This window comes from Coturnix japonica, chromosome 1 (genome assembly GCF_054131305.1).
Source record: "Coturnix japonica strain WE chromosome 1, WE-NBRP24, whole genome shotgun sequence".
Classification (NCBI taxonomy): Eukaryota; Metazoa; Chordata; class Aves; order Galliformes; family Phasianidae; genus Coturnix; species Coturnix japonica.
The window spans coordinates 119,418,229-119,437,977 of NC_140663.1; the positions used below are offsets into that span (position 1 = coordinate 119,418,229).

The 19,749-nt window shown below is 41.2% G+C and overlaps 1 protein-coding gene across 1 annotated transcript; it reads right to left on the reverse strand.

Annotated features, from left to right (window-relative positions):
- Positions 1 to 307: 307 nt before the first annotated feature.
- NIPA1 (NIPA magnesium transporter 1) lies at positions 308 to 14,036 on the reverse strand. Its single transcript, XM_015851135.3, has 5 exons — positions 13,779 to 14,036; positions 11,277 to 11,324; positions 7,450 to 7,540; positions 6,542 to 6,702; positions 308 to 5,398 (listed from the first exon to the last, which is right to left on the reverse strand). Exons 1-5 carry the CDS (start codon positions 13,936 to 13,938, stop codon positions 4,887 to 4,889), a joined length of 972 nt encoding a protein of 323 aa, XP_015706621.1. The 5' UTR covers positions 13,939 to 14,036; the 3' UTR covers positions 308 to 4,886.
- Positions 14,037 to 19,749: the final 5,713 nt, after the last annotated feature.

Sequence of the window (19,749 nt, forward strand, 5' to 3'; positions counted from 1 at the left end):
TAGACATTAGGAAGTATTACTTTTCAGAAAGACTAGTCAGGCATTGCAATGCACTGCCCAGGGAGGTGGTGGAGTCACCGACCATGGGAGTGTTCAAGAAACGCTTGGATGTGGTGCTGAGGAATATGATTGAGCCGGGAAGTATTGGTAATGGTTGGACTAGATGATCTTCTAGGTCTTTTCCAACCTTGATAATTCTGTGATTCTGTGATTATCCCACCATCTGAATAACTACACGTCTGACGTCTATACATCTATATGTCACAGTTACCCTGTGCGATAAAGAGGAGGAGTCACAAAACAAGCGTTGAGCTAGAAATAAAATCATTTATTTTAAAACGTTACAGATTAATAAATAGATTAGTCATCAGAAAACTTAATAAATAGCCTCTTGTAATTTACACAAGGCAAATACAACATGCCTATAACTATTATTTAAAAAGCAAAGAGTAAGCTTGACTTGGTAGGCCATTAACAAATATATATGTATATATATATGTATATATATATACACATTATTTGAAAGCTAATAAAATAAACCATTTTTATGTAATCCATAGTGATTATATTGCAATAGCATTGAAGCAACCTGACATTATGTATTTGTTGCCATCCACTTTTACCCCACATCTCATCAGAACTGGTTTTGGTTTTGTTTTGTTTTTTTAACATTCCAGGAAAACAAAAGTTAGAAAAAAGAAGAAAGTTCCACAGTTGAAAACAAAGAAAGAATTAAGTTAAAAATACCCCATTTGTGTAACATTTTCTACCCTCCAGAGTATCTGCTTAGAGGAAAAAAAAAAAAAGAAAACAAAACCCAACCGAGCACAAGAAAACCCACCAAAAACACTTATTTTCAGCCTTTAAGAAAGATTTCTTCATCTCTAACTTTGTAATCATTTCAACATTGTTGTCTGAAACACTTGGGCACTAATAGTAAGAACTTTCCACATCGCTGGTGCCTCATGTGGTGCACTAACATTCTGCATCGCTTCAGCCTGTATTCAGTAGCATCGAAACATTACTTCAAAGATTGGCCTCCGTAAAGAAAAGATATCAGGTAATTGATAAATGTTTGTTAATAGTTGATTTAACAGTGAAGCTTCAGCGAGACAACTGAGGAACATCTGTAGAATGCTTTATATTTATGAAGAAAGAAGGGTAAAACGTGCCAAGTCCGGTTTTAAGCGCTTCATACTTATTAACCCCAGATCTTTCTTCAAGTACAAACCCTCTATGTTTCAAATAAAAAGCAAAGCTAAACCTCATAGATTCTAGTGTTTTAACAAACAAAATCCAGTGTTTTCATTTTTCAGTGCTAGTTACTTCAGAAAAATACATACGTTCGATACAAACCAAGATGATTAATAGGAAGCCTCAATTGTCAAACTGTGATATGACAGGTTCTTGTTAATATCAGTTTTAGCTCACTAATAAATAGGCTCTATTTACATATATAATGTCTCGGAAAGTCAGTACAGCAGATAACCTTAGGTATATTTCATTTTTACATAAGTACTTAAGGTAACAAATCCTTTTTTTGGTTGTTGTATCAAAAATGTATCTATTTTCCTACTGAACATTTGAGGGATCTTTGTGTTTGACACCTAGTAAAGATCGGGAGTGACACATGTAAATCCTCCATACACTGAAGGGATAATCATCAAAGCGCTATTGTCAAGTGAGTAACAAGTAGATATGTTTGATAAGTACAACAGAAGTCAGACATAGAGAGTGAAAAACCTTTTGTATGGGTTTGAATTTAACTCAAATGCATCCCACCACTGTAATCAGTCCATTTTACACGTGTAGGCTCCATCACTTCCATGAGGGAAAGCTCAGGAAACAGCTATGCACATTTGCTCCCTGAGATGATGGAACTCAAATGTCTTTTTCAAGTGCTTACTTGACAGAGGTGGGGGAAAAAAAAAGCCAGAACAGCTAAAATTCAACTTCAGCAGTGCCTCCTTTTCAATCAGAAAAGCAACTGGCAAAGACTAAAAAAGGGAGGCCACGGGATGCAGGGAAGAAGAATGATACCAACAGTGACAACAAAATGCTAATACACTCCTAAAGTTAGAATTGAACCAGATCCAGGTACAGCAGTACTCAAAAGAACATCGTGACATACTGAACAAAGTAGCAAAAATAAAGGCTTCCGTTATTTAGCATTCACTATGTAAAAGGCTGCAGATATAAATGATGTGCAAGGCCACGAGAATTTCTTTCATCTTATGTGCTGGCTTTTGACATCTGTTTTAAACAACATGGTTAACTAGACATTTCTAGAAAGCTCATCATGGATGAGGAGCAGCCGGGGAGAAGACATCCACCCATACATTTATCAGCTGTAAGGATGGCCAAAGGACCACAGAACATGGTTGCTACTTAATTCTTACTCTGCTTGGAGAGTGCTCATCAAGTAAACTTGTTTGTGTGTTGCGGAAAATGGCAAGAGTTAGACAGGGCAGTCAAGTTATTGTGGATGCAATATTAACTAATAACTTGCATATGCACCTAACGGACTAGGATAGGCACTTTCTAAATAAATAGGAATGTTTGAAAACAAAACACACAAATATGGCCAAAGGAGGTCTGAGATAAGACCACAAACTTTTGCACTTTAACCTAAAGAAAGTTCTTTGTGGAAGCATTCGGAGATTAAAGGCTGGTACAAAACCAACGCTCAACTTGTGAAGGTGGATGTTGAAAAGACAGTTTGACTGCTTCAGAAAACAATTAACATTGTTTTAAAAAGTAGGTCAACTACAGGCCTCATAACTTACGTACAGTTCAGGTTTCAGTAAAAACAGGGAACTAGCGTGACAAAACAAATGTCTGCTGATAACCGATATACCATCTCTAATCAATACCCACAGAGTTGAATAACTATCTTTTGTGGTCCAATTTGCCCCATCTACAATTCGGAAACTTTCTAGAAATCATATGAAGTATCTGCAAATCCAAGGTGGCCTGTTTTCTGCTAGTGCTATTCTATTAAGCCGAGACACCCAATTTAGGTGCCAGCCTATAACAGTGCATATTTCTGCCAGTTCAGATCATGAGTCCGGAGTTCAGAGTTGTCAAAGTGGCATCCAAAACAATAGGTGAGTTTTAAGATAGCATTAATTCACACCAAAGGAAAAAGAAACAAAAACACCAAAACAAACCCACTTCAGAGTGGACGCCATTACTTCCATTAACCAACATTTGCATTACCCTCAGCCAGTCACAAAGATTCACGAATTCTTCAAAAACATCATGAACTTTTTCAAACGCTGTTTCGTAACCATATTTTGTTCATTTCAAGAAACAACCTGACCCAGAGCTATTGAGTCCCACTGAACGATTTCTGCTTCTGTACTCAAAGGGAAACAAACATTTATGACTTCTCAAGCCTTCCTCACAAATTTTTGACTTGTGGTTTTTTAACCAGCAAATATAAACATGTGAAAATTAACTATTTTTGACGTACAAATGTTCTCTATAAGGTTTAACAATCAGTTCAGAATCATTCCACTCGCAGCTTAAGCTATTGAGTACTACCTGTCAAAATATTATTGCTGAACTATTCATAAAGGTCTGTAAGTTAGTGGATCTGAATGTATGTTCCAGTTGGTTTCCTGAAACTCAGCGCTCTCATTTAAGGCTTCAATCTCCTTTTCCCACGTTACAAGAGGACAAGGCCATTTTTCCTTTTCCCGAGCAATGAGAAATCTTATGCTTTTCTGTCTTTTAAATGTCTATTTTGTTTTTGCCGCTTATTAACTACTTTGCAATGCAGCTTCTTGTGTTTAGTCAATTAGAACCAAGGTATGTTGGCTGGCTTTGAGCAGTCCTCTCATAGGTTACCTCTTCCCATTACAACTATGCCAAAGCTGTTGAAGCGTCTAAGAGTTTCAGTTCAGGCAAGTCTATTCTTCCAAAATATGTGCCTCCTGGATGCTTTACATGTTCAGAATTTGAATACAATCCAGTATTATTGACAGTGAGACTGAATTATTAAACCAATATAGGCCATCTGAAACAAATACATTCACATTTATGCAGTATTTTTGGATTACAAAGGCACTGAAATAGGTCTGAGCTGCTTACAAATAAGCCACCAATATAGGCAATGAGTCTGTGCATCATTTCCATAGCTTTTACAGTCTTTGTCTGCTCCCAATTAAAAACTCCCAGGTGAATGCAGTATGTCTTAATGCACATGTTACAAAGGAAAATTCAAACCCTGAACACTACCATCAGCTGATAAGTAAATAGTGAAGGATTTTAAAGGTTCACTGCTCTGTGTAAATAATTCAATTAATTAATTTTAAACTCCCCGGTGTCTTCACTGCACGACAAGACAGTCACTAAAAAGGACAAATCTGCAGTCCATAATTCAACCACCATTAGTCCCAGAATTCACAGCCTTGACAGTGAACACATTGCAATATTAACAAATTGTTCAACTCGCATTTTTTCCCCTCTTATTTTTAAGGTATACATCACTCATGGAAAGAAGTTGGATTGAGTGCATTAGAAACCGATGTTTTCTACCCACAAAAACAACACCTCAGCCATAAGACAAGGATTCACTCAAGTCTGTCAGAATATCCTCACATCTCTTCTGATAGATTATCCTCTAAGGTAAGGAAATACATCAGTCTCTATGCTAACTCAATCCATGGTTCCAATTAAGGTCATTTATTGTATTGACTGGGGTACAATGGATAACTGTTCCTTTGAAACTGGATGGAGGCCTCCAATTCATTTCATGTAGGCCACCGAATCATCAGAGGCTGACTACCAACCTGAACCATATTTGAATCAGTGACCTAGAAATGAAAGGCTCTTTATCTTTCCCTGAGCCACCCAGTTTCCCCTCAAAAGAAAAAAATAAATTAATCTGTCTTCATGTTAGGTTTATTTAAATCTCCGATATTGAAGTTGAACTCCTTGAAGACCTGTATAAGAACAATTCCAATAGATACCGTAGTGAATCCACATGCCATTCCCAAGAAATCGACCACTCCTACGTTACTCCATTCCCTGAAAAGGATGGCTGAAGCCAGCAGGACTAGAGTCGTAAACACAACATAGTAGATGGCTCCAAACACAGAGGAGTCAAAACATTCCAGTGCCTTATTGATGTACCTGAACTGAATGATAATGCTACATCCTAATACTGCCAAAAGTACCAGACAGAGGTACAAAGCCCTTTGACTTGACGGATTATTGTGAAAGATATCTTGAGCAGCCAGCCCAATGCCTTTTGTACTGGGAACAGTGAAACTGCCCAAGAGAGAGCAAATACTGATGTAAACCATGATATTAGTAGGTCCGTGAGCTGGAGCTATCCAGAAGATTAGCAGGAGAAGCATTAGCAGTACTACGCAGAGGTAACCCACGAAAACTGGAAAACAAAACAAGATAATAGCAAGGTAAGAACTCTTGGCATTCTATAAGATTTTAGCAGGCAAATCATGTCCTGTCAATGCACCTGAAGTATACATCACAGCTATGATTTGCTGTTGAATACAGAGCCAAAACGCTGTGCTTTCAGTGATGTTGTGGGCACCTGAAATTAACAGTGTCCTCCTGTTCTTTGTGTAAAGCAAATCATCAAGCAGTAAAAGAGACAGTTGCACATCTGAACAGAATTTCAGATGTATTTTCTTTTTGGTTTTTATTTTAACAACTCTCTCCCATCAGGCATAAAGCCCCTTATGACGGAAGCCCTGATGATACCTCATTATCACTCATTCACTAAAGCACAGCGTGTGGATCCAGCAAAAAGCATAAGCATAAAGATAGACTCCAATAACTGACTGAGATGAGAGGGGACAGATGGAAGAACTGGGAGGGCGTATCATTTACACTATAGTGTTAGTATACCAATTGGACTAGTGACAAATATTGTATGCTTTAAAACTCTAAAGTCATATATTTCCAATTCATTTTGTTCAGGTAAACTAAATTTAGACCAGACCATATGTCTTGTTTGCAACTCTTTTGGTTTTTTTATGTTTTTCCTTTCATCCATGACTTTGGATAGATGATGCTGTTAGGTTTGAGTTTCTCTCTTACCTAAAGCAATTAAAGAAAGTAACCATAATTGGAAGTTCTGTTCTTATGAATGAAAAATAGGAGTAGAATTCAAGAAGAAAAGACAATGAGTATCATTTGTTCTGCATAAAACAACGTAAATCGAGATCCTAGAATTATAGCTTCCATCACTAAGAAAGTGATACACATCCAAAACTTAAGAACATTACAAGCTCAAATGGCCACTGTTCTAAGCTTCCTGTGAAAGAGAACTTTTTCAAAAGCATCTACGTTTTCCTTTCTGCATAGACATATCAATAAACCTTAGGCATCCTATGCACATCAAGTCACTGTTTTCCTACACAAGAGCTGCACCAGTTTGCCTCTGTCATGTCATGTTTTCTTCAGAAGTCAGTTCTCTTGTGCCATAGAAGTAGCTACCTTCCTCCTCACGTGTTCTCTCAGTCAGCCTCACAAAATCATTCCGAGTTGAAAAAGGAACAAAGTGTACCTGGATTTGTAAGCTTCTCTTCGAGCTCAGCCTGAGTTGTTACACTCTCAGACTTTGGGGAATGAATGATGAGAACGACAGACCCAGCGCAGCTCAGCAAACATCCCAGCTTGCCAAGAATGTTCAATTTTTCTTTCAGCAAATAAGAAGCTAAAATGGACCTTTCACAAAGAAAAAGAAGAAAATTAAGTCTGAAAACATCCTGTTAATACAGTCACACTTATGTGTGATATGAATTTCCTTTTTAAAGAAATATTACCAAACATTAGTGAATCTTCAAATAGCCCTCAAACACACTTCTTACTTATGAAAAGGAAGATTCATCCAGTCTCAGCTTTACTCAATCCTTGTGTAAAGCTGTATATTAAACTCCAATCAGGAACACTGCCTTATTTTTTATGCCCTTTCCCTTATGTGAACATAACATTGAAGAACCTGTGAGCATCCATACGCAGGGGAGCCTCTCACTTTCAGGAAACTGGGCCAAATCCAATTGAATTAAAATCAGCATCAATAAACATGCATGGATTGTGGACAGCAGGGCAGAGAACAAATGTGAAACAAAAGGAATGATCTACATAGTAAGGGAACTGTGAGTAAGAGAATGAGCAGAAGAGTCCAGAATAATCAAAATGAAGGGGAAAAAACAGTTGTATAATGATCCCTACAGTCTGGAACAGTTAAAAAAACAAAAAAAGAAGACATTCAGGAACCCTTTCTTCACCACACTCCCACTACCACCAGTCTATACACACACTTCACTGGGCAAAGCAGAACAGGCAAAGCTACAACTCATCATTACGCTCATAAACCTGGCATCTCCTTAGCAGACATCCAGTGATCACACAGCCTATTTAACACTAAGGAGTAACAGCACTCAAATAAAAACAAGACAAGTAAACTCTTACCCAAATGGAACGCCAAGAGCTCCCAAGGGAGTCACCAACACAGTTGGGACTGCAGTGTAGGCCAAGAAATTTCCTATTTGACCAAGAGCCACTGTTAAGAGAAGCAGAAATAAGTCTTTAAGCTTCTTTGTTTAAAAAACAAAACAGGAATGAAAAGTTACCCAATATTGTTTGAGAAAGACTGATTGAACTGGAAAACAGATGTTACAGATCTGCTGAGATTTGTTCATTTTGCACTTAACCCAAATGGCTGGAATTGTTATACATCAGTACAGGATTTGTATTTGCCATAGAAGAAGATCTAGGAGTAAATAATTTTATTTGCAACTTCTCTTGGTGAACTATAAATAAGATCATCAATTAGAAAGAGTCATTAATTACACTCAAATATCTTCATATAAGGAGCACTGTAAGTACATGAAATCTATACTTTCAGGTTCAGAATGTGCATTCATATAACACAAATACACTGACTTGCAGTTTCTAACAGCAGTGTTACCTTCGGGAGTTAAAATAAGGACAATATGCAGCAAACAAATCTAATAATGAAATATCAACTACATAAATAAAAGCTCTTCAATATAGAATAGAATGCATCAACTTTTCACAGCATTATACAACATCAGATTTCTGATCATTGCAAAAAGAAATACAACCAACAAAACCAAACATATCCATACCAAGTCGCATTAACAGCCTCACGATCTTATTTGCACCTCTCTGCCCCATAACAACTAGTCCTAAAATTTACCACGCTATTGCACACCACAGCTGCAATAAACACTTCATGTGTTCAAATTTTCAGTTAAAAAAAAAGAAAAAGAAAAAGGCTGGATGGTTTTGCAAGTGTTGGCATACAAGTTTATAGCACGCTTATAATAGGCCAACGTTATGCTTACACAGTTACAGTTTGGTAACTGGCAAAAGCCCTGAGACTGAACACAAATTACACACAGCTCAAGTTTTAAGTTGATTTTAAAAGCTATTATAAAGATATGAAAACTTTTCAAGAATCCACGCTGTCTTGCTGCTCAGGCTGGCACTCAACTATCAAACGTCTTTATCATCAAAGCACTCCTCACACCTGCAAAGCACAGTGCAAACATCAATTAATTTACTAAATTAGCTCACACTACCAGTAAAGATGAAGACCCGTGTGACCTATGGGAAGCACAAAGGAGATACACAAACTTAGTATAATCTTGCCATGTTTGCAGTTTTCTAATTGAAGTCACTGAAGCTTTCTCTGTATGCAAGAACAAGCCAGAAAAGCTTATGAGCAGCACAAGCTGGTCCATCGGTCAGCACTGGTCTTTTGAAGGTTTTCAGCCCCTAAGAGCAGAGTAACTCAGCTACCATAACCAGGTCTGTATTTTGGTAGGCACACGGGGCAGCTGAGTCACTATCCTTAAAGCATCCAATGGGTCTGAGTGACATCCTGTATGGAAGGCAGGACCTACCTGGCATGCTGTGAATCTGCAGGTTTCGCACATTTCCCAGTCATTCCAATAAAAGTTTGAGCTTTTTGTTTCTGTATAGGTCAGGTGACTCATTTTTCTGACTACACAGCACTAATGTACCAACTCAAGACACATAAATTAGGTCTCATGTGAAGCTTTAGTCACACTGCACGTGTAATAAGCCAAATGAACTTTTCAGCCTTACCATAGAACAGTAACCGCTGGGAACTACAGACTTGGATTAAATAAGACCAATTAAAACGAAAATAAATCTCAGCGATTGTTACCATCTGTCGGTTATTGAAGACCTTTGCTGTCAACATATGCAGTCCTCAGTGCTTAGAAATTCATCTCCACACACATCAGTGCTGTAAATCAAGTCACTACTTCAGCTCCTGAAGGCACATCAGGCTTCCAGCTTGCAAAAGAAGCACTGATATCCATCCCACAAATTATTGCTCCACAAAGCCTGATGCACACTGACATTTCTACATCTGCGAGGAGACCGGTCAAAGCAGATCTGAACAGTGAAAGCTGCCTGCTCCATGCACTTCACTTTGCTTTATTGCAAACAAACTTTGCCCTCTTCCCACAGACTGAATCTATTCACAGCTGATACACACTAGGAATGTTCCTAGTGTACATCTATCAGCTTCGTTTTATCGCAAAGGTTCAGCTTGTGCTGTATCTAATAGTAATCAATTAGCTACTGAACATAAAGCCAACTGAGGTATTTGCAATCACTCTCTTGACTAGTGTTAAAGAAGATTGAGAAGTCAAAGAAGTCTCTCAGTAGAATCCATAAGCCTCTCTTTGAAGTCTTCTAGTGGATCCCAGGGCCACAAAATAGCCAGGCAGTGTTATTGTGAGTTAGCATGCCAACACAGAAATGCTTGTGCAGTGTCTGAACAAATACTGGAAAAACAAGTTGATAGAGTTGATGCGGGCTTTGTTAGTCATCCTAACTCCAAATTCCTTACCTGAAAAATAATAATGTAATTTCACCCGATTAATTCCCAAGGGATTACCTTTCTCTAGATGCCACAGCTGCCTGCCTGCCCAGCCCTTGCTATTGCAGTTTCTAACGGTGTTGCAGTAATGAACCTATAAAGTCCATAATTGGTTTCTTTGTAAAATAAATGAGGCTGTGTTTTGAAATACCTGCACCTCCCTGATAGACTAAAGCCAATTTAAACCAGTCCCTTCAGCTGTTGCACCTTCAGCCAATTCAGGAAGCTTTTTTTGAGAATGAAGTCTTTTCCTCTGATCCCTGTACCAAAAACTCTCCTATGTAAACTGTCTGTTCTGAGCTTCAATACAGAATCCTCACAGAGAACAAACAACAGTGACCAAAGCATAGATTTACTGCTTCTTAGGCAGCAATGATCATGGAGTCAGAAACCCACAAAGCACTAATTAAACTCAGCCTGAATAAGCTGAAGACTTGCTTTAGAAGCTCTGTTGGCTCCTATACTTGCTGTGAATCCCATCCTTTGAGGGATCTAATCAGTTTCCATTCCTCTTGCACAGCTTGAGGACAGCAAAGTACTTTGTGGCATCAAAGCAAGGGACATAACTGGACTCATATGCTTCTCAGAAACAGCATCAAAACATCTCCAAATAATCCACAGGAGGCTGGACTAGTGTCTATAAACCAGATTTGCCTTTAAACTCCTGTGGGTAAGACTAAGACTGAACTACAGAAGGAGAAAGCTTAGTTACTCTGCACGGATTGAAACCAGAGAGTGAATTTAGTGTGAAGATAACTTACAAAGACACTAAAACTAGAACTGCACAGATCTCACAATCAGCACCACATAAGGTTTCATATTAATCCTGCAATTTAAGAGCAACACTGAAACCGGAGCTATCAAACCAGAAATCAAAAAAAAAGATATTGGTTTTTAAATTGAGGCTAAGTGTTTTCTGATCTGAAACATAACATGTGCTCAATGAGCCCCTTTGTGCACAGCTACAATTTCTTATTCAGCTTTGACTTTTATTAAAAACCGGGTGTACCAGTGCAATCCAGAGACAGAAAACATGCAGGAATCCAGTCAGAGCAGCGTGTGGGTGCCAAGAGCTGCAAGTATCAGATGGTTCAGGAAATCCAGGAGAAAAAAACCATCTGAGCTGGGTTCATCCAGCTCTTTGCTTTTTCTAACACCATCGGACAGAACAGACAGAGGGACAGTCTAGTAAAAGTAGGATATATCTGAGGGAAAGCAGCTTTACTACAAGTGAGTGCCAGATCCAAGATTAGAAACCAGATTTTCTGATGTCTCATTTCGCCACCTAACCACAACTTCCCCCTTCCAAAATAAATAGATAAAAATTCAAAACTATCAAGCCATTTAAGATACTTACTTGCAATAGTGCCAGACCACCATACTATATCTGTCAAGTACGAAGTACCTGGGAGAGGAAGTACAGGAAGATGTATTAGAGAAATATGAAACTGCATTATCAGAACAACAAAACAGGACAATTTCAGTACTCTCAACTATCAAGGACTTTTATCTTAACCTTTTACCTCAAGGCAGCTGAGTGGGAGGAAAATAAGAGAGAAGATGGAAGATGCCCAGACTTGGCCTGCAGGGCAAATGAAACTGCCCAAATCAGAGCTTCTCAAGGGAACATAACAGCCAGAGGCTCTGGTCTCTAGATTGGAATAACTATGCACCACTGATGCTATATGAGTTTGAAAAGCATCTAAAATGTCAGCAAATGCCACTCTGAAGGAAGTTTAACATGGACACATGAGCCACTACTAGGAGCTCATGTGTAGCTCCAATACGTAGCTCCAATGAAGCTGCATCAAGAATCTATCTTGCAAGCAGACCTGGCAATATGTTAGTGTGGACAGATCCTCCTGTATTTGAATATCTGGAAAAGGCTGTGATTGAAACCTCTGAATTACTGACATAACAACACACTTCCAAGAGGCATAAAAACTCAGGATAGTCTTCCTTGGCCTTCCCAGCTCAAGGATGACTATTTTCATGCTTAGATGGTTGAAGTTTGACCTGGAGTGCAACAAGGAGGTGCTCAAGGCCAGGTTGGATGGAGCCCTGGGCAGGCTGAGCTGGTGGGGCACAGGGTTGGAACTGTACGATCTTTAAGGTCCATCCAAACTAAGCCATTCTACAGTTCTACAGCGTGCATTCTGAAATCCCAAGTGAAAGAAAGATAAAATAAACTGCAACTCTGGAAAGTTATGAAATATTAAGAGCTTGGAAATCACACTACGTAATTGAAGCGAGATGGAAAATGACTAATGAAAATGGCCAGCTTTAGAGTGGGAGTAATCATTTTTTAGACTTTTGTTATTGCATATAAAATTAAAACACTCGGGGGCACAAATTACAGAAAATATTGACTCAAGTAAGATAACTTTGCAAAACATTTGCCACCCGCTGCTGTTTCTGAGGATTACTAATTGCAATGACATGATATTATTGACTCAGGAGAGATCACAGAAAAGCCTTGCAGTGCCTCCTTGTTAATTATACAGCACCTATTGAAGCCAGTGGAAAAAGAACTCATCATCCGACACCGAACATCTTGGACTCTTCGCTCTGACTGCTAGGTTCAAGGAAGAGCCACACAGCTTCACAACGTTACATAGAGGGAAACTGAGGGTATTGGGCTGGATGTCTCATTGTATTATTTGAGCTGGAAGGAAGCTTTAAAGGTCACCTGGCCCATCCTCCAATACACAGAGACAGGAAACACTTGGAAAGATGCACAAGTAGTCATATCTCCAAAGCAGATGTTTCACAGCTGTGACACAGCACCCGTGCAAATGCACACCCATCAGCCACCTAACTCAGGATGCTACAGAGGCAACGAGGCCCAACTGTACCACAAGATGGAAAGTTCCTGTAGCAGGGATGAAAAGTCTTCCCTTTCTCTTCTGTCTCCCTTACAAAAAAGATTTGTAGTTATGATGCAGTGTAATTTCTCTACAGACAATAAAAGTAGATTACAGCCATCTTGGAGAGCACACCTATGAAACAGTGGTTTACTGGAGACCCTTAATGTAAAGTCACTGTAGGAATCACAGAATCACACAGAATCACAGAATGACCCGGGTTGGAAGGGACCTCAAGGATCATGTAGTTCCAACCCCCCTGCCTGGCAGGGCCACCAAACATACACCTTTACTAGATCAGGTTGCCCAGGGCCCCGTCCAACCTGGTCTCGAACACCTCCAAGGATGGGGCATCCACAACCTCCCTGGGCAGCCTGTTCCAGGGCCTAACCACTCTCCTAGTGAAGAACTTCCCCCTAACATCCAACCTAAATCTTCCCTCTTTCAACTTAAAACCATTTCCCCGTGTCACTGTAGGAAGCCTAACAACTTGTCAGATCAGGCCATCAGCCGGTGCCAGCAGAGCTGGAAGTTTGTTCTGCTCCATTGCATCCACACACACACACACTGCAGTCTCCCTACACTCCAAGCATCGAGCTGCAAGCGGCAAACTGCTGTTTGCAGGCTGCGTGCTTTGAGGAGCTCCATTTGCAGCGTAAAACACAGAATACCTCCACGCCTCGTGAACTCCCATCTGTGTTCTGGCCAGGCTGTTCAGAGAGCAGCTTTACAGCAGAAAACAATACCGAGGGATGGGATTTGCAACACGAGGAGCGGTGACTTCGCGCTGCGTCCCCACCCGCAGCCCTCGGCCGCCCGCAAGGTGCCCCCGGCCCGCCCCGCCCACCGCCCGGCTCCCCTGGCCGCACCCGGGGCAGCCCGACGTGCCCGCGGCAGGCGGGGCTGGGCTCGATGCCGCCCGTGCCGCATGGGGCCGGGATCCCACCGCGGCGCTCCCCCCCGCACTGCAGCTCCCGGGCCGGCGGGGCCCCTACCTCGCCCGCGGGCCCGCACGATCCCTTTCTTCTGCAGGACGAATGTGGAGCCGTTCACCAAGCTGGACACCACGGCCACGCTCAAACCCAGCGACACGGCGGCGGGGCCGGGGCTCTGCGCCGCCCCGTCCCCCGCTGCCGCACCGACCGCCATCCGCATCGCCCCGCCGACAGCTTCGCTCACGGCAGCTGCCCGGGCCCAGCGTTGCCGGCAGCGGTTCTGCGCCGGGACCGCCCCGCGCTGCGCGCCCCGCCCGCTGGGGGCGGCTCCGTGCTGGGCCCGCCGCGGGGACGGCAGCAGGATGATGTCATGGCATAGCATTAACCCCCGTACATACATAGATATGTTCTCTGACGTCACAGAATCACAGAATGACCTCAATGATCATGTAGTTCCAACCCCCCCTGCCTGGCAGGGCCACCAAACATACACATTTACTAGATCAGGTTGCCCAGGGCCCCGTCCAACCTGGTCTTGAACACCTCCAAGGACGGGGCATCCACAACCTCCCTGGGCAGCCTGTTCCAGGGCCTAACCACTCTCCTAGTGAAGAACTTCCCCCTAACATCCAACCTAAATCTTCCCTCTTTTAACTTAAAACCATTTCCCCTAGTCCTGCTATTGTCAGCCCTTTCAAAGAGTTTACTCCCCTCCTGGGAGTAAGTTCCCTTCAGGTATTGAAAGGCTGCAATGAGGCAGTGTAACTCTTGGCCATGACGCGTTTAAAGGCAGCATGGACATAGCACAAACCCCAGCAGAGCTGAGGAGAGCCTTCCTGCTCCACAGAGCTACTGTGTGGCCCAGCTTGGCTTTTACATCATATTACTGTGGTGTACAGAATGCTACTGTGGTCTGATGTCTCACAAGCACACAAAGTGCACCGTAGGAACACCAGGATGTATGTAGCATTTCCTCTGACAAAGCTGTTCCTCTCCATTGCTTTCATCCAGCTCCATTCTAAGCGCTTGTAGTACCTGGTTCCACTTGTTAGCTGCTTTCTGCATAATTCAAGCAACATGTGAGGACCGGTGTAAAAAAGCGTACAGGCTGCTTTGTAGAGGTATATAACTCAACTCTGAAACTCAATAACAATGCAGGTATTTGGGATCAGTCAAGAGATACAAGCTGTATTTAACAGACTTATCTTGGGATCCTCCTCCTAAAGAGGTCAGGATGGGTTTTGACCTGATCTGCAGGGAAAAGAAAAATACTTTAGATCCACCTCAGAATCACAGAATCACAGATCACCTGATCCAAAGGAATGTATTGCTCCCTCTGTCATAGCTTTGATTCCTCTACTGTGATTGTTTTATGTATGTGAAATGAAAATGATTTAAAAAATAAATGAAAGCAGCTATTGTAGTGGTTTTTTTCTATGCTAGAGGAAAATCAGATCATTCTGTATCTGGCACAGGCTGAGAACATAGTGGCTATGCCCAGAAGGTGATCTGAAACTCCTGATAAAGTAGCTGGGAGAGCAGGGTGGAAGCCAACCAACAGCTGTATCAGACCCTGAGGCAAGAGCAGTAATTCTGCTTGGCAGAAGCACTAAAGAAATCAGCTTTGCCAGAAAGTGAAGCAGTAAGAACTGAGATTGTAGAGAAAAGAGTAAAACAGTGGAAATCCCTCCTCTGTTCTCTGGCCTTTGAGAGCCAAAGCCCACAGTAAGTATACTGATGTGAAAATAGTTGGGTACTGGTCCACTAAAACTTGGCCTGAAGATTATGTCAACCTAAGGACTGTGGAGGAATTGCTTGGAGTATGGAAGTGGATTTGGTACAAGTGGGCCATCACTGATATGAGTTGGTCCTACTTAGGAAAGGAAGTGATGTGAATCTTGGTTTACTGTTGGCATTCATACCAGCAGATGGGAGAATGAAAGGAAGCCTTGGTATCCTGAAATACGTAGTGCTGCATCATGGATCCTGATGGCTGTTTGATTCTCCTCCCTTCTGCATGAATAAGAACCAGAGAATACAGTGCTCTCTCAGAGAGACAGAGCAAGATTGATGCTGGGTTATTGGCACAGGCTGTACTGTAGGTAGACAGTGCAACTTCAGTCTCTTTCAAATCCTTGGAAGGAACCTGTCCATCGTGCAACAGGCAAAAACTAGGCAGCTAATTCTGATGTATGTCCATTAACGTGCTGCAGAGAACCCAGTTTAATTAATACCATGCCTACTCACACATGCTGAGCAGAAATCACTTCTAGATCCCCAACAACTAGGGAAGATGGGAAAAATCACCAGTTTTCCAGATAATTTTGCAGCAGATGGTATAGTCCACCCACATTAGTTGCAAAGTAATGTAATACATAAAGTACCTGTACGCCCAGAGCTTTGTCTTCATATTTTGGAAGGCAGATGAAAGCCTAATATGCACTACCATTTTAGCATGAACCTTTAGAACAAGTCTTCCAATGAAGGCATGATAATCATGGCAATTTTAAAAAGCTATTACAGCCTCGGGTGCAAAGAATTTGCCTGCCTTCCCCATGCCTTTGTTGTTAAGTATCCACAATGATCTTATGCTTGAGTATAGGGAGTTCTGGACCATGTTTCAGACTCTGAGATGGCATTGTTAGCTTTGACGTGGTGATTTATAGAACTGCTTTGGTATACTGATGCATACCAAACTACCATGTCATAGTGACTGAATCCCCTTTGGGCTGATCTTTGCCTTTTAAATAGGTTAGCTGCTGAATTGAGTATGTTTTAGGGTATACCTTGGAGACTCGGGCAACTCGAATTCTCCCAAGTGAAGAACTCAGAGGCACTCCTCTCACTCATCAAATAAACTGTGTCATGAGATTTGCTGAGTAGTTCCAACAATATGTACGTGGATTTTCTATTACGTTACTGCTCAGGAAATCATCTTTTCTAGCAGACACCTCAGGGAATATAGCAGTCAGCTGCCTGCTCAAAGATCAATTTTCATAAGGTAGAGTGCATCCTTTGTTAAAACACTGCACTCCAAACCTGAACTTCACTGTAGTGTTTATTTTTATATAGGCATTTTGAATGGAGTTTCAAGGCAATATTGTTGCAATATTGCATACTCACTGCCATGTATCTGAACTGTTGTCTAACTAAACAATAGGATACCAGTTTCAAGATGAGAACGGCTTATTATCCTAAGTTACTTTCCACTTGAAGCCTCACTTTGAACCAAGCATTACCACAGAATTATCACACCTGAGGATTTACACCTTTTAATAAGATGTGGCTATGTTTGTTCAAAGCACAACTTTAAGAACTTAGGCAATGACAGAAAGTAAGTCATTGTTACCTTCTAAGGAAATTCATTCAAGTCCTGGCAATGTCTACACTGAAAGGTTGGTTTTCTTAGTAGTCAAGGTGTCTATTATATGAGAAATCACTATTAATGCACTCTAGTATGTCATGATTCTTAACATAAAGTGAGTTTTAGTAATGACTAAAATGTTTGGGTTAAATCTGAGTTCACACAAAGCAACAGACAGGAGTGCTTGCTAACTTAGGTTAAATTGGAAGTCTTGTTTCATATTGTTAGCAGATGAGGCACCAGGGATACAGCCCAATTATTAGAGTCACTCAATGGTTTTCTTCTTTATTTCAGCTATTCCACTTATGCATTTCACATGCCACATATCTTTGATACTGTTTGCTCCTCAAATACTTACTCCAAAGGGCTGAGTCCTTTTTACAGTTCTACTACTTAATTGGCTGGTTGTTGTTGGCAGCGTGTTGTTTATACTGGGTATATGAAGGTCTACAACAGCAACTAATCTGCACACAAAAGCTACTGTTGTTTCTAAAATGTCAGAATGAGGACTGAAAATGGGAATACATGTGTATGGCGGTCACCAACTTGAAAGCATCTAAAAATACTTTCTGACTATATGGGATACCCAGTAACATAGTGTAGGTAATGTCAACCTTCAAGGCAAGATTTCCTGTGTATAGACTGTAGACAGACACAGCTGTCTTTAGTATCTCTATCATCATGCCATCTCTTGTCTTGATAAAATTCATTTCAATTATGAATGTAGTGATAGCCACTGCTGAAATGATACTGTGTGGCTCAGTCATGGATGACTGTAACAAATAATAGCACCTCTGGTGTAATGATCTAATCTTAAACTCAATGAAACAATGAGGTTTCTTTGTCAAATAAATGTGACTTTAAAAAAACAAACAGAATGAAACAACCCTTTTAAAAAGGATCCTGTGAATAGGAGAGTATTCTTAAATCTTTTGTCTCAGGACAGCTTTCCTTCAAATGAAACTGACTGCATAATAGCACTGTGCAAGGCAGATAGGATAATTGCTACATCAGCATGTCTAGCAATAGAACAGCAAGAATGTCTGAAGTCTCTTCCTCTCTTTGATTTAGCAAGTAGCTGAAACAGAATAATTTTCTACCTTAATGTTTCTTTTGGACTCTGTTTGGCTGACTTCAGTATTGCCAACCCCCAAAATTAATATTTGGGAGACTTCCCTCCTTTGTTGGTTAGATAAATCATTCTTTTATCTATTTGTTTCCTTTTAACAACTTCTGCTTCACTCTTACCTCAGTGACAATGACAGCTGTCTGATACTTGCTAGGGATAGTGCAGGAAAGGCTTTAAACCACTATGATCTGAAGTCCTTTTTCCCCAAATGCAAAAAGTCATTGGGAATCCCAACTGAAAAGCCAGCTGATATTGAGATGGACACTGTTCATCTGTGTACAGAGAAGGAAAAAATCATCCCTCTATACTCAGAGCTGGTGAGGCCACACCTTGAGTACTGAGTTCAGTTTTTTGCCCCTCACTGTAAGAAAGTCATAGAGGTCCTGGAGTGTGTTCAGAAAAGGGCGAAGAAGCTGTCAAGGGTCTGGAGCACAGGTCTGAAGGAAAGGGTGGAGGTTATGCCAGCCTGGTTGTTCTTTCTGCATGTTCCTACACTGGTGCCAATTCCTCCTGCAATAGGAATAGCCGAGGAGTGTTGTGTATACATGCCCTGCTCAAATGATGGCGGGGGGGAACAGGCATTAGCCCATTTTTCCTTCTGCCTTTGCAATGAGAGTGTGACTGAGTGGTTGCTGACAGTATAGTAGGACGTAAAAGTGTTTTTCTCTGCAGAGCCTGGGCATCTGTGTTGTGAAAACACAAACTTATCAAATGATCTAATAATGAGCAGCAGAATCAAAGCCGTGGCTTGCCTTGCTGCAAGAAGGCAGGCCGCAGCTGCGCAATAGAGTGAGAAAATGGCTGCCATGCTGTGATGAGACAAAATGGATGGAAATTCTTTTTCTTCTGACAAGAAAGAAAGCAGCCTACTACTTTGCATTAGTTCTTAAATACACGCAAACTCTTGCTCATCCAAACTGCGAGATGCACGTATTGATGCTCTTAATTTCTGTGTCTGGGCAGGTGGATCTACTAACCAGGAGGTGAGATGCCTAGATGTGCCTTGAGCTCCCAGGCCGCAGTCCTTTCCCACTGGCTCACTATTATTGGGGTGCAGGACATGTTCTCATTTATCATGCAGCTGTCGGTCACATGCAAAGCCAGCAGCCCTTGTTGCTCCTGGGAGAAGCCTAACGTTCTGTCTCCACCTCACTGAGCTACTGTCTTCTATCTGCCTTCTGTTTGTTAAAACTATTTTTTCAGCTTTATAACTTTCACATTAGTGCTCTTCCCTTGGGGCCTTGAGTTAATAACTAGCATGAGTCAACAATTTCACTTCTTTTTTTTTGCTTGTGCCTGCATGTATACACCTTTTTTTTTTTTTTTAAATCTTATCTAGCTCTCACACTGCTCAAAAACAATTTTCTTCAATAATGTTACATATGTTAATTAATTAACTGGACCCTGTGCTTTAGGATATAGTTTGTGACCTTTGGAGAGGATGTGGCATTTTAGTACAGCTATCCTCTGACTGACTGACAGTGGTTGCTGCATTAGGGACCTGGGGACTGCATCTGCTGGTGCGGGGAGGTAGCTTC

What these genes read in the sequence shown, in the direction of transcription:
- NIPA1 (XM_015851135.3), bottom strand. Translation starts at nt 13,938, where the DNA reads ATGCGGATGGCGGTCGGTGCGGCAGCGGGGGACGGGGCGGCGCAGAGC. An exon ending in CGTGCGGGCCCGCGGGCGAG is followed by an intron (nt 11,325 to 13,778) that starts GTAGGGGCCCCG and finishes TTCCTCTCCCAG; the next exon opens with GTACTTCGTACTTGACAGAT. An exon ending in GCTCTTGGCGTTCCATTTGG is followed by an intron (nt 6,703 to 7,449) that starts GTAAGAGTTTAC and finishes TCTTTGTGAAAG; the next exon opens with GTCCATTTTAGCTTCTTATT.